The 25,641-nt window shown below is 36.8% G+C and overlaps 1 protein-coding gene across 1 annotated transcript; it reads left to right on the top strand.

Annotated features, from left to right (window-relative positions):
• Positions 1–3,281: 3,281 nt before the first annotated feature.
• ODF2L (outer dense fiber of sperm tails 2 like) lies at positions 3,282–25,575 on the top strand (the record flags this gene model as incomplete). The annotated part of the gene is made up of 14 exons (XM_082314512.1): positions 3,282–3,389; positions 4,705–4,854; positions 6,946–7,008; positions 7,241–7,312; positions 9,095–9,211; positions 12,415–12,600; positions 13,944–14,053; positions 15,600–15,735; positions 16,331–16,441; positions 17,577–17,681; positions 21,051–21,172; positions 21,259–21,421; positions 22,291–22,416; positions 25,447–25,575. 14 exons carry the CDS (start codon positions 3,282–3,284, stop codon positions 25,573–25,575), a joined length of 1,698 nt encoding a protein of 565 aa, XP_082170638.1.
• Between the last annotated feature and the right edge of the window lie 66 nt (positions 25,576–25,641).

The raw sequence follows: 25,641 nt of genomic DNA, 5'->3' as shown, positions 1-25,641 counted from the left end.
AAGTTCTGCATCACTGTAGCTGCTATAACCTGCATCTGGAGTAAGATGTTCCCAAACGACCTTGGCCAAAACCTAAGAACACCAACATTGAATCCGCAATCTCCAAATGAAGAAGACCCAGACCAGCTGCCATGTAAAATGCTGTTCAGGAGAAAGTCCTCCCCGCTACTTCCCTGTACCTTGGAATTGCCTCATATTTCTTCCGTGCCTTAAGTGGATGCAGAAACACCTGCTGCTGCTCTGTGAGCAGTGAAGATGATCTACTGCTCCTGCTAAGTCGTCCGTGCAAAGAGACGAGGCTCCTTGAGTGGGTGACTGTCTGTGGGGAACTCAATAGCACTACAGTATCGCAACTCCACGGGGCAGCTTACCCCAGTGCCTGCTGCCCCGTGCACTGTAGAGTGAAGGACTTTCCTGTCTACCTGCTTGAGAAGCTGGCATGCTGTGATACAGAGTGAGAGATGCTGAGAAACAAGCCAGGCAAGCAGCAAACCCCACCATACTTATTTTACAAGAGTGTGTGGGAAGAAATGTTGTCATTGCTCTGTCTCTGCTGGATATATATTTCTGTGTAAGGCAGTGAGAGAGGCATTGGAGTCTTGAATTTCTGACACACAAATTAAAGGTTCAGTTATATCTTTAAAGCAGATACAGTCATGACAAACATTCAGCAGACTTCCCGTGGTATCTAAAGAAGCCTCTCTCCAGCACGCCTCTTTTGGTAAGGCTTGTAATTATGTTATCGTGGAACAGTGTGTCATATTTCCTTTAATTATTTTCCACTCTGTGGATTGTGCCACAGTCATTAAAATGCGGTTTTGAGGACTGAAACTTGTAATTCATTCTTTTTTTTATGAGGTACACAGTGCAGTGCTAATTATCACGCTAATTAGCCCTCACTGATGGATAGTGGTTGCTTAATTATATAAGCAAACACCACATTTTCAGGTAAGTACAACAATTTATTGCTTTCTTTTAAAAAATAAGTGAATCATATAGCAAGTTCTGGGAAGCTAAAATTACGAGTTCTGTCTGAGCTGCCTATGAGACACCAAAGCCACAGCTCATAAACTGCGGTGCCGGAGCAAAGGTGTGACGGATATGTTTAATTCACAGTTCAAGGCTGTGGGTCCTATAGAGAACAAAACATTAGGCCTTTTGCACATGCAAAGACAAATCTCCCTTGTAATTCAGATGCAAACAGGCACTCACTCCAGAATGCATAATGGAGTGATTTCATCTCTACTAGAATTTAAAAGGTTGAAATTTAACCTTTGATTTTTATTTTTATTACAGTGCACACACGCCTAGATAATATTCTCCAAAGAGTGTATAAAGGGAATAACTGCTCTGTCTTCTGAAATTCCATTGCCAGCAAAAGAAAATACAAACACACTGGCCTGTTTACAAACAATGCCAAAGGGTATGTTTTGTATTGATTTTGAGTATTTCTCCCAATGCCAAGATTTTTTTTAAAATGTAAGTTGCCAATGCTGATCTTTATTAAAAGATAGTATTTCTATCAGGATGCATTTTTCTAAACAAAATTAATGTGCAGATTATCATTGCGTATAATCACATGTATCTATGCACATATGTATGTATCTATGTACATATCTGTATGTATGTACATATGTATCTATACATATGATTATATTTGTATGACATGATCATTATTCTTTGCACACTTCATTATCTGAAAGCGACCTTTCCGTGCCTATTGCGATGTCTTGGATATTCTGTAAAGTGCCACCTCAAGTGTCATTAGTGCCTTCCCACGTGACGTGACGCAAGAGTCATTGGTTTATTTTTCATCAGAACGTGTTTATTTATTTAAAAAGATGTGGCTTTTCTACCATGTTTGACAATGTGTGGGCAAAAAAACTTCACACACAGTCAGCTTACGTGCTTACTGTTTAACCTCAGAAAAAACATATTCATGGGAACACCCAGAAATAAAACAAATAGGGGATCCAAAGCTCCCCAGAGCTCTCCCAAGTTTCTTGTCCATCTTGCTCTGAAAATAACCTCCTGCACAAGTTAGGGGCTGGTAATGGATGCAGCCACTTCTTGAATCCCAGCCGCATGAACCTCTTCCTTTCGGGGAAGGGGGCGGCGCTGCTTCCCCAGCCCCGCGGAGGTCCCAGGCCCACTGCCGCCATGGCCGCCCTCTCCCCAGGCCTCCGCGGGCCCCCGGGCCGAGGCTGGCTGTGGGGAGGGCGCCGCCGCTTCCCGCCCGCCAGCAGCCGAGCAGGCCGCCGCAACGGCCCGTTGCCCCGGCAACGGCTCCCGGCGGGCAGCGGCGGCGGCGGCGGTGAGGGGACGGCAGGGCGCAGGCGGGGACGTCGGGGAGGGGGCACTGCCCGGCGGTCGGGGTGCTGAGGGGGGCACTGCCCGGCGGGTCGGGCTGCTGAGGGGGGCACTGCCCGGCGGGTCGGGGGTGCTGAGGGGGGCACTGCCCGGCGGGTCGGGCTGCTGAGGGGGGCACTGCCCGGCGGTCGGGGTGCTGAGGGGGGCACTGCCCGGCGGGTCGGGGCTGCTGAGGGGGGCACTGCCCGGCGGTCGGGGTGCTGAGGGGGGCACTGCCCGGCGGGTCGGGCTGCTGAGGGGGGCACTGCCCGGCGGTCGGGGTGCTGAGGGGGGCACTGCCCGGCGGGTCGGGCTGCTGAGGGGGGCACTGCCCGGCGGTCGGGGGTGCTGAGGGGGGCACTGCCCGGCGGGTCGGGGCTGCTGAGGGGGGCACTGCCCGGCGGTCGGGGTGCTGAGGGAGGCACTGCCCGGCGTCGGGGGTGCTGAGGGGGGCACTGCCCGGCGGGTCGGGGTGCTGAGGGAGGCACTGCCCCGCGGGACCCCTCAGGGGCAGGAGCCACGGGCAGGTGGGCGCTGGGGCGCTTGGCGAGGGGAGAGGGGACAGGGCCCGGGGTGACGGCCACTGCTGGGTGGCCTGCGCCCCTGCTCCTCGCCCTCTGGGCTGGGAAGCGCAAGTGGGAAAATGCAGCTTTACCCTGTCCTTTGTATTCAGTTTTCTGCTCTTGGATCTGATTTCTGTGCACCAAATGTGTGAATTCAGTACTCCTTAAGTGATTACAAGGTAGGAATACGTGTGCAAGGTTTCAGTTGCATTAACTGTGGTAAATCTCTGATGAGACTGGGGTTTACTTGGTCTGGTACACTGTATTTTCTAGTGGGAATGACCTGAGATGCGGATGTTTCAGTTACTGTTTCACAGAACACGGATACATGTTAATGTGTACTGTCTCATTATACAGCATTAAAACAAAATGTCGTCATCATTGCAATCATCCTCATCTTTACCTGTACATAACTGTACTGCTCCTTTATTGGAGTCTGCTCTTCAGGAAAAGCTGCTTCTTCGTTGTGCTACTGAGGCAAGTCTATTCTGTTCCTGTTAAGCTTGACTTTTTTCATTCTATTTACTTTGTTAACAAGATTCAAAACAGATATTTCAAAATATATTTCCTAGCTCCAGGTGGGAAGTAGGCAATAATTCAAAAAATGGGTAGTGAGACTGCTGGACATAAAGCTGGTATACTGAAACAATGGAAAAATTCTTATTTGTTCTTTTCTGCTCACATAGATGGGCTAAGATAAATGAAACACGATGTTTAACCTTCCAAGATGATGTTTTCACTGGAAGTAATTCACTTCAAGAGCTTAGTTTTGGGTATATAACCAAGAAAAAGCTATAGAGACCTGCACTGTGTTACACAAGTTGAAGTCTGCCAGGAAATGTAAGCCTGTAATAAAAGAAGAAACACACACACACACGTATATAAAATAAAAAACACTGGACGTTTAGAGTGTAGTTATTTGCCTTATGGCAAGAGTTGGAAGCAGAGCAGTCTACATTCTGATTCTCTGAGGAAGTGATTTTGTTAGTTGGGAACTTCCAAAATTCTGTTACTCATTTTCTCAAGTATGCTAAGGAGATACGGATGTAAGAATATAAACTCTTAGTCTGACAAATTATTTTGCTGGACATGCACCTGGCACAGGCTAAAAGCAGGAGAAATGGGTCCTGGTGGGTGGAGAAGGCAAGACAATCCACTTCTGAAAAATAAGAGTAGTCAGTGGAGCACTGAGCAGAGTAAACAGATAACTTTGTCCTTGGTGAGGGCATCAGTCGTGCTGGAGCGTGAGGGTAGAGGCAGGAGAGAGGTGTTTGGAGAAGGGGTGAGGGTGACGGAAGGTTCCTGGTGCTTGACAAGGAAGTGGGGGGAATGGGATGCGTTTAGGTAGTAGGCACTGATACTTGGCTCTGGACTTGCCATGACACAGGCAGCAGCATGTTCATGTGCAGCCTGCAAGGTGAGGAGCTTTTCCAAACTGGGAACAGAGAAAAGCCATTGCTGCTTCCAAATTGGAAGAACTCTGCTCTGAAACATAATATCAGTGTCTGAGCAGGACTTGGCGTCCACCGTCATTGGAGGTAAACTGTTTACCTTTGCCTTGTAGATTAGATGTGTTCTGTTAGCGATCAGTTTGAGGGTACATCATGTGATATCACAGGCTTTTACCCTTGTTGGAAGTCATAAATGAGAGATTTCTTTGATCTGTAAAATTTCTCCTAAACGATTCTCCTGAAGAGCTGACTTGTTTTATGTTGACATCCTTGAATTAGCAAGATCAGTGTCCTAACTGTGAGTGATACTAAATGTTACATAATTATGAATCCTATTTCAGGGAAAAATGTATGTGCCACCTGGAGAAGCAGGAAAACTCTGTTCACTGATTCAGCCATATAAAAAGGACTGTCATAGAACTACAAAAGCCATCCAAGATGGAAAATACTTTACTGATCTAAGCAAAGAATCTGACAGTCTAGAACACCAAGTAAGAAAATGTGTAAGCCATAAACATAGAACCAATGCAAATGTACATTTCTTAGGCGAATCTTAAACTAACATTTAGTCTTACCATCTTCTTTAATAGACGAATTGGGAAGATTTTTTTGTTATGTCCTGTGCGCTAAGAAAGTTGGAAGGAATTTGGTGGGCTATGTGTGTTAAAACAGGAGGTGGATCACAATGAATTCCTGTTTAACAGTAGTGTCATATGGAACTTGCACAGAAACCTGATGGAGTGAAGAATGTAGAGTTCTTTTAAAATTAAATCTGATCTGTCATTGCTGGCTTTCTTAGCTTTCCTTCAGAAGTCATAAAGCTAACCTTTTGTTCTTGCAAGCTGTCCTGGTTTCAGCTGGGACAGAGTTAATTTTCTTCCTAGTAGCTGGTATAGTGCTGTGTTTTGGATTTAGAATGAGAATGATGTTGATAACACACTGGTGTTTTAGCTGTTGCTGAGCAGTGCTTACACTAAGTCAGGGACTTTCAGCTTCTCGTACTGCCCTGCCAGTGAGGAGGCTGGAGGTGCACAAGAAGCTGGGAGGGGGCACAACCAGGACAGCTGCCCCAAACTTGCCAAAGTTCCATACCATATGACGTCATGCTGAACAAAAAACTGGGGGGAATTGGCCAAGGGGGTGCATCTCCTGCTCAGGAACTGGCTGGGCATCATTCAGTGGGTGGTGAGCAATTGCATTGTACATCGCTTGTTTTGTATATTCTTTTATCGGTATTATTATTTTCCCTTCCTTTTCTGTCCTATTAAATTGTCTTTATCTCAACCCATGAGTTTTACCTTTTTTCCGATTCTCTCCCCCATCCCACTGCAGGAGAGTGAGCAAATGACTGTGTGGTGTTTAGCTGCCTGCTGGGTTAAACCACAACACAAGCTAACAGAGATGGGGGTTTATTCTGAACTTTTTTTTTTTTATTTTAAAGATAATATTCTCGATTTTCAGGTTTTCATAGACAATGCAGGCTATCTTACAGCATAAGGTTTTTTGTTGATCATTAGAGAGAAAGTTCATAGAGAACTAACTGTAGGGAAGACAATTTCCTGAGAATGGAAACATGGTATGAGTAATTTAGGTTTCTGGTCACTTCTCAATTCTGGGAAGTCTTCTAAGCACTTATTTTTGCTGATAAAGTACTGTGGGGTCACAAAACACCATTACTGTTTATATATTAGTTATTAGCTGATAGGAAATCTGACTCAGTGTAGTCAGGAAAGGATAGGACTTCTACTGAATACAATGTTTATAAGTTTGCAGTGTATGCAGAGGTGGAAACCTGGATGCAGGTTTGGGGTCCATGTACTGACTTTACAGATAATCATGGCATCAAGATTACAGCATATTCTGAGGAATTATATGCAGGCCAGGATAAGATGACTGCTTTGCAAGGAGTTGTAGTAAAACTTTTGATGCCAAAGTTTCCACATTGAGGCAGTGGGTTTATCCTCTCACTAGTGAAACTAAAATGTTTAGGATTTACAATCGGAAAGTCTCACAAGTCTATTTTTTTTTCAAATCAAAAGTTACCCGACCCCCAAAATCAGTTATTTTAAAATGAGAAGTTTAATTGACAATATTATAGGCACATAAATTTTTTTGGATTTGTAGTAACAGTTAATGTAAGTTTATTTTTGTGATCTCCCAGCCTATGCTTTCTGGTTCAGTCTTCAAATTCTCCTATATAACTGAAGTTCCTGAAAGGCTTTCATACTTAATATTTATCTTTAAAATATTATGAGTTGCACAAATGCTTTTGACTACATGTTTAAATAACACTTAAGTATTTATGGTATTTAGAGTCCTTTTAGCTAAAATAAAGAAAGAAATTGGCATATGCAATGACCCTAGTTTGTTTTCCTCAGCTACGAAGTTCTATGCACAAAATAAATTAAATCTTTAGGGTTTAAACCACTAACTCTAAGTAGCTTGTGAGTATGCGAGCTTTTATATGTACCAAATTTGAAAATGTAGCAAATTATATGTACCACATTCAAAAACGCTGAAAAAATGCTAAATCAATTATAAAAAGAAGTAATTTTTTAATGTTTCTTGCTTCTGTCTTGCAGTTAAACAGTAAAAACATTGACACTTTGATGCAGAAGTTAAGTGAAAATGAAACCCAAAATACAGTAAGTAAATTAAAATGTCTGTCTCTTTTTGGTCTATGCTGTATATCTGAAAATGCCTATGTTATGGTAGCATACAGTTTTAAGCAACAGTAGCAAATTGGGAGTATTTGTGGTTTATCATCACAAAACGGAATCTTAGTTTTACATCTGAAATGTTCATCAATGTGCATTGCTGTTGCATTATTGTGTACAGACATTAAAATAATTTCTTTGTTAATTTTTTTCCATGAAGAATCTCCGGAGAAAAATACTTGAAAGGGAGAAACATGTTAAAGAACTTTCATCCCGGCTTCAGCTTGAAAAAGTGAGTGACCAGTTCTGTTGGAATGAATGTTTTCTTCCAATGTGCTAGATTCTTATTTACAAATTTTAAATTTTGAGAAAAGCAATTTCAAAGACCTATGAAAAAAAGGAAAATCCTGAAAGATGTTTCCTACAGAAATATCTTAAAACCTTCAAGACTGTATCCAAACCTATTAAGGATACAGGTTATCCTTAACACTAATGTCCCGTGGTTCAGGGAGGGGCATACATCTAGACTAATGGCTTTTGGCTTCTCATTTACAGATTCGCAATAGTTCTGGAAAAAAATACTTATAATGAAGTAATACAGAGTAAACTAAACAGGTACTGTTCACACTTAGTTTCCATAGCTCTTTGAGCTCGATGAATAGGGAAAGGTAGTACTGACAGCAGAGCTAATATCATCAAAGGCTGACAGGACCTCATTCATCTCTGAGCCAAAGGAAGGGGCTTAGTGCAGAAGCCAACATAGGAAGAGAAGAGTTATCTGTCCTGTATAAGAACATGCTACAAAAGTTTCAAAATTATTTTACTGGTAGTTTAGCAATCATCTGTGTTACAGTACTTGTATACCTAAAGTGCACTTTATGTGTATGCAATGCAGCGTGGTTCAGTCTTAGTGAGGAACAGAGTAGGCTCAGCTAAATCTTTAAGAGGACAATGGTCTACTTTGACTTTTGTAGCTCCTTGGGGTTTGTTGAGAGCCATGGTTCTTCTTTAAGAATTTGTCTTTGCTTAACCAAGAGAACATAGCACTTGGCTACAGGATAAACTTAGCCAGCTCATTGTAGAGGAGCCTATGAGGGTGCACACCTGGCAACTGGCATGTCCTTGTCTTTATCCTGAAGTGAAGCAGCATGTTTTCATAGAAACATCCTTTTGCTTGAGAGTAGAATTGCTGAACAGAAAAGCCTATAAAGATTCTAAAGACCACAAAGCCAGCAAACGTCAGCATTGATTGGATCTGCGCAGCATGCCGTGCCCTGACTAGAGATCTGTCTAATGCTGGACAAATTGGGGTGCCCAGCATCTGACGGGATAAATTATTATCTATGCTATCTCCTTGTCCCTTCTTACATTATCTCCAAAAAATGGCATTTTCATCAATACCTGACTGAGTCTGAGTCTGCCTTTCTTACTGGTATCCTTAATGAACACTTGGTGCATTACAATGCTATTCTAGTCTATGCTGATAATATGACTTCTTTCTACCTGTTTTCATTATTCCTTATTTAGAACGAGCCAAAGGAATCAAGTTGCAAGAAATTTCATAGAATCATCTGACCTCAGTTCTGGTGACATAAGCTGCCTCGCTTTATGTATCCCCTCAAAATTAGAGTTTGAATTAAATGTATCAATACTTCTAATAGTAGGTGGTGGTCTTTGGTATTTAATGAAGATCAGTTCAGGACTAATTAGGCACGGCAGAGCTGATCAGTGTGACTTAATTTTGGTCAGCCTGCTAGCTAGATGCCTTTGCTCAGCCTGGATTTCAGAGTTCGTGCTTCCAGGCCTTGTTCATACTACTTAAAGAGTCAGATTAAATATGAGGCATCGATTATACATATATTCTTTCAAGTTTGTGATTTCTGTTTAACATTAATAACATTAGTCACAAGTTACTGCTTGTGAATAATACTTGTAAAGCATGTTTTATTTTTCCAGCTTTTGAGGACATTGAAATGTCAGTTAGAAACTGTAAGGCAAAGTAGAAAGAGTATAGATAGCATCATACAGCATATCTCCATAGACCAATAGATTTGTGTTTATTTCTCTTTGTTAGGTCAATGTACGGAAAGAAGACCACCTGTCAAGATCAGTAAAGGCAGTACAAGCTCACCTGCAATGTCAGATTCAAAGAAAAGAAGTGGAAAATGATGAATTAAAAGTGAAAATACAGGTCAACATATTTTTACTCGTGTTTCACTTTATTTGAAAAAATCAGCAAAGCCTTATTGTGGTCACAGTTTAACTCAGATGTGAGAGTTAAATCTTAAAATATCACTTGAAATCAAACTCTTGGTGGAAGAAAAATCCCAAACAGTAAAAATCATTAGCGTTTATATCTTGCGCAGTCTGCCTGACCACACTATCTTAATTGCAAGGGTTTTTTTTTTCCTTCTTTTCTCAACTTGTGCATACTAGCAGTTCTGCTGAAGAGAAGTTAAGCAAACATAGAAGCATGCACTCACCTAACTGTGCTATGTAGAAGATAGACATCGATCCTGAGGCAGTCTCCGTACAGTCAATAGAAAGAGATAGGCAAGTCCCAAGGATGAGTTTCTGTTGTAAGATAAAGGTGATGAATTACCACCTGTTTCTTTTTATTGACTGTGAAGGAATCAATAAACATCTTAATACTGACTGAAAGAGAAACACTTAAGACTAATGCCTAACCTCACGTTCTTTAAGGTAGGTGAAATGATTTCCATCTTCTGTTCTAAAAAGCAAGAGGTAAATTTGGGCATTTGCAGCAGTTACTGGCTTTAGAACAAGGCAAGGAAGAGGCCATGTGTCAGAGGCTGGAGCTGTATGTGGCCTCAGATTTTAGTATTTGAAACTTGTCAAGAACATAGGCACGAATGAGAAAACATTGGCTGAAAAATAATGTATTTCTAATTTCCAACCTTTTTTTAGTAGCATACATCCTCTATGAATTGTATCATTTGAAGTTGTTAAGGAACCTTTAGCAACTAAATTTCAAAAAAAGTTACGTATGTCTATGTCTGTATAAATACCTCATGTTTTCTTCTGAATAAAAATTGCTTTATTATTCTACTTAGTACAATTATTAGTATTCCAACAACATTTTCATTAAGTGATACTTTGATAAAGTAACTTAATATGCAACTGTATTTTCATTCAATCTTTATTTAAAAGTTGACTCTTCAAAAAGTGCTGAAGTCCGTTGCTAGCTTAAATCCTGGTGATGATTTTGTTAATATCTGGACAAAAGCTTGTGTCAGCTTAGCATTACCCTTATGAAATTAATTCTCAATTTAAATTTACCTCAGTCACTGAATAATGCCCAAAGCACTTATTCTTAGTGTAATTGTGACCTCCTGCGGTTATAACAGGGGATAACAGTTGTTTACTTATACCAACAGTTAAAGAAGTCCACACATAGACTCAGGTTTTCTATTATTTGCTCTGTTTATTGAAGGTATTCTCCTGCCGCCCCCCCCAAGTCACATCTTTGTTTATTAAATGCCCTATAAGCATCTATATATGAAAACTGCTTCCTGCATATTTAGGGGCTTTTATAATTTAATTTTTTGAAGTAGTATTTTCCTTTTTGGTGGGTCCCAGTACCTGTGACCATCTTTCACTTGGAAAATCACATACATTTTGCATTGATTATGGATAAGTTTTGGGGCCATTAGCAGGACCTATATTGACAGATATCCTCTCATAGGCATAATATGCATATTTTATAGCAACTGGCAAATAGTAGCTTGAATAAGGCTGGCACATTAACGTAGTCAGTAGGTAAATGGCATGTCATTCTGATCTTTAGTCATGTAGAACATAATTAAAAGTTAAGTGTCAGACCTAGACTGAATGTAGGAATGTAGGAAACAAATGCATTAATCGTTCTTACAATTAGGATATTTATCAGTGACTTGAGACAAATTCATTTACACTCCTAGCCTAGTTACATTCCTGTAGTTTGGCATAAGTGATATGAATGGAACTTGCACTTGTCTTTATGAAAGTAGTTGTCTACTGGTAGCTTCGTCATGTTTGTGATAAGCTGTAGCACCTTAAAAATAATTGCATCTGAGATTGTCCTTGAAGCAGAGTCTGGTGTTGCTTTTATTGTATGTCATCATGTAGTGTTTTAATGTCTGATCTCTTTTTCCATTCATGTTTAAATAACAAGTGATATGTAGATGAAAAATACAAAAGTCATGAAATTAGAGACATCAGCTTCCTGGATTGGATGGGATCGTTACACTGCCTTCATCAGAGTGATGTAAAAATCTAGTTAGTCAGAAATATTAACCGCAATAGAAAAGATATTATAATGATAGTTGTAGAACCCAGCTCTCATCTCAATTGCATGTACACATTTGATAGTACAATTAAATGCATTAAAATACAATGCAAATGTAATTTTACACGTATTTAAATAAAAATACATTTAATGAAAATGTATTTTAATTCCTGACTGCTGCAAAATCAAGCACTCAGGAAATTATTGTTATTTGTTGTCCTTACAATGTGTGATTTACCACTGTGGTTTAAGCTTTATCATAGCCTGTTTTAATTACCTTTAAACAATTGTCTGCTGTAGGCAAGACAGTGCTTAATCTTTTCTTTTTGCATTTTCTGCTTCACTATCCATTGAACACAAAATATAACTTCCCATAAAAAATAGTTTCTTCACTAAACAATTCTGTTTCATTAATAGAGTGGGGTCATTGTATGCATGGGAAAAAGTCAGAGATCTTGCAAGAAAATAGTATATTGTCATCTAATCACAGACCATATCATAATACATATATTCAAGAAAAGACCGTGGCCTTTCCAAGCTTTTTGACTTAAAAAACCCAAATCCAAGATCTTAACTTTCATATTCAAATTTCATGTACAGTTATACTGATCTCCAGCCCAGTTATGTGCATGCTCACTATAGATTCAGAGCACAGACTACTACCTCAGTGAATATCACTAGTAGCATCATTAAGGTGATATGCTTTACAGAAATCAGTCACTAGGGATGATGAAACCACTTTTATTTTCCTCCTCATAAACAGGTTTAACTTCCATGCCACGCCTTCTGCATTGAAATTCTGCATTTTTTTCCAAGAGCACACAGCAATGGTTAGATTGCTGTCTTACCTCCTACTCCTGCCTGCTTCTGCACCTCCTCAACCTCTTCTTTTGATTATCTTTATAATGAGTTTCCCAACATGTCTTCTCTCTTGCCTACTGCTGTACATACCTTGGCTAGCTCTTTGTATCAACCACAAGATTTGAGATACAAAGACATTATGGAAACAGATTATAAACGTAATTGCTATTCCTGGTTTTGTTATGTCACAAAATGGTTTCGAAGGTATAGAATTTGAAAAGAGTTGATGTTTAATTATACTGCAGACTCTAGAAAAGAAAATAGCGGAGTGGAAACTTCAAGTTGGTGAATACAAGCGCCAGATGTTAGCCTTAAGGGAAACAAGTGAGCAAAAGAAGGCTGCTCTGAAAAAAGCAATCAGGTCCCAGAAACAGAGAGCTGAACACTTTGAAGCAGCTGTGGAAAATTTAATCTCCAGAATAAGAGAACGTGTGAGTGACTATGCTGTGAGCAATGTCGTGCTGTATTGTTTTAAACTGAACAATGGGAGACTTTCACCTGTGGAAAATAGGAAAAGTTGATTGGTCATGCTGTGTTTGTCTATCTTTTATTTTTTTGCTCCTTGGTTAAGGACAAGGTTGCTATTAATGACATGCAAACTGTTACTACATTCACTGCTTTTCTTTTGTTAAAATTTAGTGAAAGTCTTAAGCCATGAGGTTGACCGCTTCAAACTGCAGTAAGTAAGAGGAGTCTGATCAGCTTTCAGTTACACCTCTCCTGATCTTCCAGTTTTAGACCTTTATGGATATACACTGACTAATCTCAGAAGTACAGTATACTAACTAAGAATCCATGATTGGAGTTTGAAGTCTTTGTTTTCTTTATTTGTCACTGTATGACATCTCATGTGGCTACTTAGCTGTCTGTTTCTAAGCTGCTTGCTCTGAATCTTTTCAAAATCCATGTACAAAACTTCCTTAATCCACATTGTTCCTTAGATTCTTGCTCTGCATATCCCTACAGTGTGTAATTGTCCAAAAAGACCAGGTGGATCAGAACTGTGCTGAGATCTTTATTGCTTTATTTGGATTTCCTAATAAGAGTATGTTTTCATACTCTTAGATATGTTGCCATCAGTTTGGATATGTCAGTATTAAAGATACATTTTTCCAGTTAGTATACTAGGAGATGGTTAATAATTTTTTTTATTTTTTTTGTTCTTTGTGAGAAGACAGTATGGATCTTTAAGTACACTTAACAGTACAGAGGGATGGCAGCTAACTCCTGAACTTTTGATGTTTTGTAGTCACACTGTTGTTTTCTTTCCCCATTGAAGACCTGGGGTACTTTCAAGATAGCATATGTTGGTTAATTATCCATACTTCTTTGAGGGACTTTACTTAACTTTTCATTTCTTACCTAGCTATTATTTTTTATTCTTAAAATGTTTTGGCAGAATTTTATTTTTGTATTAATTTATGTAATTTACGTGTAGTAGAGATGTATTGGAGACTAATATTTTTGTTGTAAGAAAATATTTTCATCTTAAATTTTGAAATATTGTTGTATTCTACAGTTGATAAACAGTGCCAGTGTTTAACTGTGTCTTTGCCTTAAACGTAAGCCTGTACTTAGACCTTAATTTTTTAAAATGTGTGTATTTTTGCTTATTTTCTTTTGAGACAAGACAAAATTTACATTGCTTTGTACTAGGGAGATCTAAGCTGTCTTATATTAAATACCTCTTGTGTTTAGAAAAATTTGTAGAAGTAGATGGTGTTCTTCAGTGGCATTCTTTTCTTACATAATTTGTAATTCCTGTATTCTCTAGGAAGTCAAACTGTCTAAGATACTGTCAGCTTCCGATGTCTGGAAAAATGAGCATGATAGAATGGTTGAAGGAAAGACAACGTTAGAAATTCAAACAGAAGATCTTAAGAAGTAAGTTAAACTGTTGATCTATTTTGTTTGTTTGTTTCTGTAGTCACACAGTCTTGGTATTTAGTAGTGTAGTACTCAGGCTGACAATGTAAACAAGTTTATGTATTCATATTTTAAAATTCTGAGCAGAACTTAAAAGTTGGAAATTAGAAATAATTTAAGATTTGTAGCCTTCTCTTTGCTGCATTTCACAACTTTTTTTTAAAAAACTTCATTCCCCCATACAAGTAAGGAACATGTTTTTTCCCCTACATACTTCTGATTAGCCTGAACTTGCTAGTAGCTACTATGCTGCTTCCTCAGAACCATTTATTTAGTAACTGATTAAACAGCTTGAGTGTTAACTCTTGTGTCTACTGCAGTATAGAAGAAGGTTTTTACTTAGGCTTCTAGTTTCTACTTCAGACTAATGACAGCAAAATTATTTCAGTTCCACTAATGTCTCACCCCACTAGAGGACAGAGAAGAGTTCCTCTCAGATGCATGTTTTAACAGTTTGTTCCTGTAAGGAAATGCAACACAAAATTGTCCAACCTTATTCAAAGTATGCAGTCAAGTTCTAATGTGCATGAAGGATATGCCATTTTCTTTGGCAGACAGTGACAAATATCCTTTTACCTTCTATGTCAGTTGAAATATGGACTATAATTCAAACAAGCAAAATAAACTGGTAGGTGCCTTTATGCTAGGTCTAAGGCACAATGTTTATTTTACGAAGAACTTGATACATGCTCAAATACATAACAGCTCAATTTAAATTGGCTTGACTCTTTTGGTTTTGTTTCAGAAAATCTGACATTTCTGAAAATATTTTCAGCATATTTTAAAATTTAACAGGAGTACAGGTATATGACGTCAGCCCAGAAATCTGTCTAGCCCACCACTGGTCCAGTGTATATGAGGAGGCATCTAGGAAAGAATAGGAAAAGAGAAATATCTATAGTACTTCCCTGAAGTACTCTTGCTGCTTCCAGCTGTTTTTTGCTGGTTTTATTTCAGCTGAAAACACAAGTCTCTGCTTGAAATGCACCATTCTAACAAGACTTGTTCTGCTAGGCAGTGTATTACTAACTGAACAGCAAAACAAATTTTGTTGTTTTAACTTCATTAACATGAAAAGCAAATGGTAAGGCATATAGCACGATTTGTTGCTTTTAATAATGGAAAGTACCATTCCTAAACTAGCTATGGAATGTTTTTAGTAGGACAATATCTGATAGACCTTATAAATTCAACATCATTCCATTTTGTACAATATATGTATGCATAGTTGTCTTGGAAGTATGCTTGGGTGTTCTAGGTAATGAATTTATTTATAATTGACCTAGGACCACTTCCTTGGTGGACCACATCTCTTTTGGAAAGTTTCTTATTTCAATAGATACTACTTTCTTGGGATGCTTAAATATGTTGTCCCAATTTTTTTTTATTCCTTTTAATATAATAAGACTAATGAAGGAGTATGTATTAACGTGCAATTTAATTTGCATAGTGAGAGTTTTGGAAGCATTATATATGATATAGACATTCTTGCCTGTCTAACAAGGCAGATCACAAGCCTTTTGGAAGACCTGAAAAGAAAGGAGGAATGGAGAAGAAACAGAGATGAGGAAATTCTTGGAAACCTAAGTTCTGTTAACTCTGAAAGTGAAAAGATTTACCTTGAAAATGAAAAATTAAAGGTGAGATTATTTTAAATCATTATTGTATGGCTCTGCATTTCTGATACATTAATAAAGGAACCACATGAATTCCCTTATGGCCTTCTGTCTAGAGATCCCAAGCCTGTAGAATAAATTTTGCCACCCATTTTTTACAATAAGTGAAAATGAGACATTGAAAAATTTACCAGTGGAAATGAGACACTGAAAATTTATCAGTGGAAATCTATGGCAAGTCTAGGAACAGGATTGTTTAATCATCTATCTGCTTAAGCAGGATGCCATTTATTTTACTGTCAGTAGCTACAAAATTGCTTAATTGGAAATCATTATTTTATGCTTGTAAAATTTTCTTTCAAATTAAAGAACTGATTTTAGCTCAATTATTAATTTCAATTTTTAAAGGGTTTACAGGTTTTATATACATTTATCTTCTGAAGTAAATATTCTGATGAGCCGACAAATGAACTGTGGGCTCTCATTTTTGTGTGACAGGATAAATAATTATGTCACTCTTTTTAATGTCTGCAGGTCACTTGCTAGTAATATCGTATTGTAGATTGTGTTATTTTAATAACACTCTTACAATTTTTATATTTTCCATGTTTTAATCAAGGCTTCCCTTGCTACATTGGAAACCAGTACTGTTTCTGTTGAAAATGAACTGCTAAATCTGCAAGAAAAGGCAAAGGTGCAGGAAAACCTTGTTCAACAGTATAAAAATCAGGTGACTAGCATATTTGAAATGTTCAAATATGGGTTTTAAAGTTTTAAGCAGTTTTGAAGAAATTATAAAGGTTTTATTTGTAATAAAACAGATTTGTTGTCATGTTGACTGCAATACTGTTGTAACATTGAGGATGATTGATAGAAGAGAGTGCCATTAAAAACCATATCCAAGAACAGTCTCCACACTATTACTAGTACACATAATCCTTGCTGAATTGTGTGAAGCCCAGTTGAAGATCATTGAAGCCAACAGAGCTAATACATACTTGCTTAGAAAAGATTTGCTTCCTAAAAAGCAAGTTGGCAACCCAGTAAACTATAATTAAAAAGTAAAATTTGAGTCTGATGTCTTTAGTGGGCATATGCAATGATATTTTACTTCTCCTTGGTCATATCTTTATTTCCACATTCCTAAGAACAGTAAAACAGCACTCAAGTACTATTGTAAGAGTTTTTATTTACATCGGTAGCTCCACGTTGAAAATACCAGCAAAACATACAAATCAGACTTAAAATGGGCTTTGTATCAAAAAGGGAAGGAATTTTAGAACATCATTGATTCAAAGTTGTATATATTTCTGCTATAGTATAGATAACCATTTCACTGACAGTCTTCACTTTTATCTTTGTTTTGAAATTATTGAGAAAAGACTTGATACTAACTCTAAGTACAACCAGTGTGCCTCGTCTGTGGGACATATCACCACAATTAAAGTGTTGCTAGCTTTAAGATGAAAGATGTAATTCCAGGGAATAGCCAACCTTAAGCAGTAAGTGGGATGAAGTTCCCTGGGCTGTAGCTCTGGTGACTCCAGGTGGGAACTGTTGCTGGTGATACTTGTGATCTGGGGAGAGAAGGGCGAGTCATGCTGGCTGCTTCTGTAGCAAAACTATAGCTCATTTGCCATTGTTGGAAACGAAATGTTGATATCAGAGTGCTCTTTACCGAGTTACCCTTTTATATTTGCTGTAGTGAGTAGGATAATGAAAATAAAAAACTTCATATAATGACAAACATTGAGATTCTATTTAGAAATCAAACGGTTTACTTTATGCTTCATACTAATGATTCTCTTTTCTATATTTAAAAGAAATACCTTGAAAATGTGTGTGAAAAATATATTGTGTCCTAGGTGCAAATATTACAAACAGCAGTAGAAGAATTGAAATCCAGATATGAAACAGTCTTAAATGAAAACAAAAGAATAACAGAAAACAAATGCTTAGAAGTAGGTAAGGTAAGTTTTGGCGTAATAAAGCATGTTTCCAAACAATTCTGTAGGTACATTGACAATCACTACACTACTTAGAAGTCACAAGGTACTGGCTCTTTTTCTTTTTTTCTTTTTCCATCTATAAAATTGGTTTTGAATTCATTGCATGCTTTTCTAGCTCTTACTTGTGAGCTGGTGGTTTTTTGGATACTACACAATTGCAAACAGGTGAGAAATATTTCCTAGACTAATGCTATTTTAGAATTCAAAAATTCATTTTATGACTTTTAAAAATGTGATTTTGTTATTGATGATTTCAAAACTAGACCTATCAACAGAACAGCTGTGAAAGTTGCATAGGGAAGCAAACCTGCTGTAAGATTTCTTTGCAGTGTAAGTTGTTTGTTTTAGCTAGCAGTTAAAACAGAGAATCAATACAGTGATGAGTTTTAAGTTTTTTCAGCAGGTGGAGCTGAATACTGGAACACAGCACATCAGTAAATAATACAAAACTGGTAGGAAAATCACTTGCCTCAGTTCCACTGCTCATCAAAATACATATTCTTTTAAGCGATGACACTGAGGCAGGGACAGGTTTTGCATTGCTTGCAATGTTCTGTTTTACAGAACAGAATTAGTCCTCAGAGAAGTGTCTCAGATGTTCATTTTATTTTATACTAACTTTATTTTTCAACAATTCAGTTGTAGAATGGAGAAAAATATTCTCTGATGCCTAAATAATATTTGCACAGCATTGTATGTGGCTTCAGGTGGCATTAGGTGTTGCCCTCTTTTCAAATACTGCAATAGTTGTATGGTCAGAATTTTTCCTGTAAGCTGCTTAATGTGTCTGTATGCCATCTCCCAAAATATATTGCGATAAAAATAAAATCGAAATTTGGGTATTGCATAATGAACTGCTAACACTTGCATAATTTTGTAAATGTTCATTGTGAGTGTTACTGAGTCTTTAAGGAAATGTAGTCAGAGATAGAAACTTCTCCAATGGTGAACTTGTAAATTTGTCAGTATTTTATTTAATAGGTGACATATGCAACTCGTATAGAATTTCAGATTTATTACTTACATAGAAAGCCACTAAGTATTACAACAACTAATTTATGGTTTTACACTTACATTTTTCTCCTGTGATGCTATGATGCAGGTGAGGGACAAAACGGAGGCTGAGTTAAAGGAGTTACAACATGTTTATGACTTGCTGAAAGCAGCCGAGGAAAAGCAGCAAGGATATGAGGAAAAGCTTATGTCCTGGGAAAGGATCCGTGTACAGAAATGCAAAATCCTTAGGGACCTGCAGGTTCAGGTGCTTAGAACATGCTGATTTTTAAAGATAAATGAGAAAATTACGTGGAAGAAAGTCTCTGGAACATTTTTTTCCTAGTAGCATGTGTGACAGTTGTGCGGTTTCCTTTGTTATTTGCTTCATAAATCAAAAGCTCCTTCTGTGGAAATAGCACAATGCAAATAAAACTATCACCAACTGTATTTACGTGAATTCAGTATGTGACAAGACTAGTTAGTTATATTTAGTTTTAGATTCTGTATCTTTTAAGTGAGTATATTCTTGATCCTTTTGAATACTTATGTCCTGAGATGTGTTGCAGTATTCTTCCCTGGAAATAGATGTGCAAGTCTGATTATTGTTTGTATCTAGTGGAATAATTTAATTCCCTATTCGTTTTATTTTTAATGACTAATTTATAAACTAGACAATATTTGCTCAGATAAATAGTCATAAATTGTATTTTTGATGATGTGTAAGCTTAATATTTTAATGATTACATTGTATTGGTTGGTAAAATATATTTTAATAGGATCATTTCTATTTTTAGCAGTATTTTAGCACTACTGCTTGTATTTTCTGTTAAGCCTGAATATGAATATTCCTCAGCTTTTTTTGTCTGTGACATCAGTCTCAATGGCAGGGCCAAGTTTGGGTTTTTTTGTTGTTCTCTTTTATCTTTTATGTGCTTTTGAGTTAGAAGAGAATACTCTGCTAGCACAAATGACAAAGGTGTTTGTTTGAATCAGTAGGGTGGGAAAGGGGCTTAATCTTCTTCCTGTCTCGGTGGGGAAGACTTCAGCTGAAACACAGGGAGTCTCTGTTCCTACTGACTTTATATGCTTATAAAAAATTAGCTCTTGATTTTGTTCTAAATTTCTTGTCAAGATGATCCTTATAGCACCGTTTGTCTTGTTTTAAATACTCCTTCCAGGAATGCTCATAAATTCATAAATCCATCTTTGCTTAGCAAAGTAATTAAGTAACAATTAATTTTGAGGTGCATATATAAAATGATATATGTAATTTTAATCTAACTACATGTTTTCCTGAATAAATTAAAAAAGCCTCTTAAGTAGTGAAGTAATTGGGAATATAATCACTAGTCTGGTGGAACAGCAGTTAAATTTCAGCATTAAATCTTGGTGATGTCTTTTAGAGATTCTGGCCCTTGATCCTGTGATCAGAATTTAGGAAAATTCCTTTTGAAGTAACTGGACCATGTGCAGAAACCCTCTTCTGGGTTCAGCTAGACTAGAACATCAGTTTACTGCCCCTCTGCTGGAGGTTTCTGCTACTACCAGTCTGCTAGCTGAACAGCCCGTAATTCACATAAGCAAAATCAACCAGATTAGCTCAAATTACTGGGTGGAACTGCTTGAGGTAGTCCTGTGAATGATGGAGGTTGCCCCTTAAATAATGGTGCCAGCAGGCTGGTGATGTGGCTATTTATTGCTAATCTGCTGTTGATGGGTGGTAGCAAGGACAATAATCTTATCACTACTGTTATTTAAAATAAAATAATAAAAATAATCTTATCACTACTGAGATTTAAAAGAAAACATGTAACAGTTTGTCAGTCTGGATGCTGAACAGGGGAAGACTGGCGGCTTGCTTTCTTCAGCTTCTGCTACTGATATACCTCTTTTTATGAACTTGATTGTCTTTTTTGATACTCACTACTTTCTGAAAGTCTTTGCCAGTGCAACATGGTTCTTCTGTGATAACTGTGTATATATGCGGTATTATTTTTATGCTTCCTGTGACTGTAGTGTGAGGGAACTTATTTTTGCTGGAATCCAAAGCTCAAGAGTCAAAGTTCACAAGGAGGTAAACCTGGCTAACTCCTAATACACAAGGCTGCATGAGCAGCGTATGGGTTTTGTTAGGACTTCGTTACATAGCAGGTTTTCAGTCTTAAGGTGTTCACACAAAGTTTTAGTCTGCTACTTTGGCTGTATTTTCTTTGTTTTAAATACAAGATAACGTTTACTTGAATATAATATAGTGTTTACCTAAAATTACAGTTAAATTGTTTGATTGAATTTTAATAGGCAGGCTTACGTTACTCTGTAATATCCTGTATATAGGTCTCTTCAACTAGAAATGAATTGTCATTTTCACAGGAGGAAGACAGTGTAATTTCCACGGACAGTCATTCCTTAGAAGAAGTAAACCATAACATTCAGAAGAAATATGAAGATCTTAAAAGGTAACTTTTTAAAAATCTGACTGCAATTAATTCCTACACTTCCCTGCTATAGTGAATTATAATACATTAATCTGTTTTGCATAAAGGCAATTAGAAAAGATGGAATTTCGAAATGAAGAACTTGCTTGTCAGCTCAAAAAAGAAGATGAGAGTCTTCAGTGCAGTAAATTACAGCTTGAGGAGAAAATTGCAGAATATAATGGATTAACCAGACAACTGGAATCTGCCATGGAAGAAGGGAGAAAAATGGTATTGATGATTTAATACATCTCTTAATCTTGTTTGCCATTTTCTGTTTAAAAGTAGCATTAAAACAAATATGCTTGAGAAGAAAAGATGGGACAAGAGCAATACTAAAAAGTTACTGGGAATTCTGCATGTTTAAATATGGATCACACAATTCAACTTCTTTGTGGAATTTGGATCCCATTGAAATTAATGATGAAGTTCAGTGGACCAAAATTTCACCATCATTTTTTGGTGACAAATCAAAATGCTTTAATCACCTAATATTTAAGTCCTACACATATGGCAAGAAGTTTCTGAACAAAAGCTTAATCCTTCCTTTTTCTTATTGTCTTTGGCATAGGTAGCCCACAAGAACTTTGGTGTTGAAATCCATCTCATTTTAGAGGAAGGTTTTGCACACTTTCAGTAATAAGCAGAGATTTGTCATTTGTAGAAAAGATGCAAACAGTAAATCAAATGGAAGAGGAAATATAGGAATTTAGATTGCAGTGAATTGTATTAGTTTAATCAGAAATTATGCATGAAGTTGTAATTTCTGTCTCAGATTAGTCATGTTGAAATAAACTATCTGAATTTTCTCAATAGTGTCTGAGGATATTGATTTGGTTTTGAAAAAATAATGTTTGGGTGAACTTACAAATGAGTTACAAAAGTGTCTGCCTCTCAGTAACATTCCCAAATTGAAACTTCTTTCAAATTTAGCCAGAATATTTCCCAGGCTTGCTTAGTTTCTGTGCATGGGAAATAGCTGAAGTATTAGATGACAGAGTAGGAAATAGAGCTACTAATGCTAAGATATAAGAAAATAATCTGGTTTGGGCTTCAAGTGAAAGTAAATATACATAATTTCTCTCTCATTACTATTACAGGTAGCCGAAGAACTGGAAAAAATGTCATACAAAGAACAAGCCCTTCAGGCAAAAATGCTGGTTCTTGAAACTGAAGTGAGAGTCAGGCAGGAAGAGAAGAAACAACTCCTCTGCATATTTCAACATGTGAGTAAATAATACTCTCTATGACTTAAGAAATTACTCACCACATCACTGTTTACATAAAGTTGCTTTTACTGAAAAACACACTTTTAATACAATTGATACATACTTTGGGGAACAGCAAATTAATTCAGCTGGACAATATACTTTGTATATTGACATTTGTAATAGACTTAACAGATGCCCAATCTATTTTACTAAGTCACTGGAATAATATTGAGGTTACATCTCTTATTCAATCCGGTTTTCTCAGCAAGGCAAAAATAAAAAAATATGTATAAAGTTGTAATTTCCCTCTCAGATTAATCATGTTCAGTAAGCATACCTAGATTTGAGTTAATGCATAATAGTTCCATAACGACATAGTGGTATCCTTTTTTTCCCTGAGTTGATACAAGAATCTGATCTTACTGGAATTTGTGAAAAGCTTTCAGCTTATATACTGATGTTGCATGTAAATGTAGTTAGTAACGAAAGAGAGATACTGATTTTTCAAAGTGTCAAGCCTTTAAATGCCCAGGTTTTGATATGTTGAAGTCTAAGATATGTACAGTCTAAGAAGGTATTTTGGATGAGTAATACTCTGAAAACGAAGAGAAAAAAAGAAATCTGATCTATTGTTTTATCTAATCCAGAAAATTTCAGCACATTTTCTATTAATAAAATGTCAGACATATCTGAATTCCCTAGACTAGTGATGGCAAATCATTTGCTTTAATCAAAGTTTTGACACAGTTAGAGATTTGTCCTGTGATCAGTGATAATAAGCTACAAACCTATTTAAAATAAATAGAGAAGACACTAAAAAGATTTAGTATCACTCTCCTAGACTCTCAAAACCAATATTCTGTATTCTTACTTGAAGCACTCAAGTTTAAAATCAAGCCAACCTAAATGGAAACTCTATTCAAGATTCAATTAAGACATCAGAGATATGGTTCTGAACCCAGTATGCTTTAATTAGCTTTTACCTGTATCAAGTGTAACTTAATATCTGCATTTACCCTAAGACAAAAGTGTTCTTAAAACAAAATCAGACATTGGCTAGTGTTTTATTCTATGTCAAATATTTTTTCATAGGAATTTCTTACTATGTTAAAGTAAAATAGAAAATAACAAAAATTTTCTTGTCTTTTGCCCAAGCAAAACTCCCAGGTTGAATTGGGATGTGAAATTTAATCATATTCAGCAAGCAAATTACCATAGTATCCTTGCCTTAATATTAACAAAGAAGTTCCTTTCCCTAATGAGGTGTAGTAAGATTAGACATTCATATAATCTCATTTTTTGGGAGGTGAGGCAGGGAGGGAGTTGTAATTCATCTGAAAGAGATGAAAAGACCAATTTATCAGATCCTATACCTTAAGACCTATGTGCAGAGATCCTTATTTGGTCTTGGTATTAGTAATCTTTCAGGACTTTTTGGTAGTAGATGTTTATGGTGATGTAGAAACAGTATATTGTATTTCAAATTTATCTTTTCTACTCTTGTGATGAAATCTAGTTAAAGATTCCCTGATTACATTTATTTTAAAGTCTTGGAGTCCTGAAACGAACCTGAGAATGTACAGCACAGTATATATATGTTGTTGTTCTTTATTAGCATAGAGTTGGATTGTTTGATATAATACCAAGGTACAAGGAAAAGAAACAAGATGGAAGGAGTCACTGCCAGTGGTTAAAAGTAAGAGTTACAGCATGTGGTGCTATACACCGTTATACCTTTACCGGCAGCTGAGCATCCTTAAAATTAGATCCTAATTTATTTCTCTCTGCAACTTAAAAAACAAGTAGAGACACTTGCATTTTTGGCAGGATTTTTTGTTCTTTTTTTATAAGTTTTAAAGGAATCTATTTTTTTGAGACTTGTATGATATCTGTAAGTTGCTTTACTGTTTATTTTTAAGCCTCATTCTATCTTCTTTAAAATCAGTGGCAGTCCAGTTACTGAGTTGATGGGAACAGAATTGGATCTCAAGAGCCTAGTTCTATTTAAAATTATTTAAATTTGCTATTTTCAATCAAATTACCAGTACATTTTAATTTCTAAATAATTGTTTGCTTGTTAGTCCATTTTAAATCCTCACACCAATGGCTAAAGGCGAAGAAACTGAGAATCACCTGTCCTAGATAATAAGAATTCATGTCACTTGGCAGAACACTCCTGTTAATCCTTCTGTGTCAGAAATAAAGTATATATTCAAATGGTTTCCATTTTAAGCTTACAGTTAAAATATAAATGTGAAAGTTATATATATGTCTGAGAGAAGAACTGTTCTCATTTAATTCGTTGCTTTTTATTCCAACTACGTTTACATGTAACTGAGAATGCATTATGGAAACTGATAAAATGCTCTTATTCCTGTTGTTGTAATGAAACTGGAAACAAAATAGGACTGTGAAGGTAACTTTATTCAGTTATTCATTCTAAGCTGATTTTTTTTTCTAAGGCTGGATTTAAATCTGAAAACTATAATTCCATTTTTTTAAAGTTGAATTTATTTTAAGCAACTAGCATCTGAAATCTGTAATAGACATAAAAGGAAATACCTGAATATCTGTAGTATTTATATAACAAATGATCTGTGGTGTCCATTAGGTATGGAACTAATGAACATGTAATATTGCTATCAGTTATCTTTTTAAAATAAGGAACAATAGGCATCAAAAATCATGTTGCATCAGAGATCAATAACAAATGTTTCCTTGAAAAATCAACACAAGAGAGTGTTAAGTCCATGACAGATTTAAGACGCTAGGAATCTTTCATGATAAAAATTCAGAATTTTTACATTCCCAGGCCTTTTTTGGATTATAAGCTTATTCAAACATGTTCAGTTTGGTCCTGGCTGAACATAAATAAAGCTTGAGTATTTTGAGGTCTTTTTGGGAACCTTCAGTTTTGTGGAGCCTCTGAAAACTTCTATGGGTAGATAAGGCTTAAAAAAATTAGGTACTAGTTGTCTTACATTATTATTTTGATTGATTTGTATTTTATTTCTAAGTTGCATTGCATTTCTCTTTTTTCTTTAGAATGAAAAGCACCGTGAAGTACATTTGAAAGAGCTGGAGAACAGCCTACAGAAGTCAGAGAACAAGAACCAGAGCATCCAAAACTATGTGCAGTTTTTGAAAGCTTCATACATAACAATGTTTGGCTGAATTCTTTAATTTAATTTATTTTAATAATAAAGAAACTTTTCAAGATTTGGCTCACTTGTGCTGGAG

The sequence above is a fragment of the Platalea leucorodia genome (assembly GCF_965183815.1).
Source record: "Platalea leucorodia genome assembly, chromosome: 5".
In the NCBI taxonomy this organism is placed as follows: domain Eukaryota; kingdom Metazoa; phylum Chordata; class Aves; order Pelecaniformes; family Threskiornithidae; genus Platalea; species Platalea leucorodia.
The sequence above is the reverse complement of the archived record's forward strand: the minus strand, read 5'-3'. Positions and strand labels throughout refer to the sequence as shown.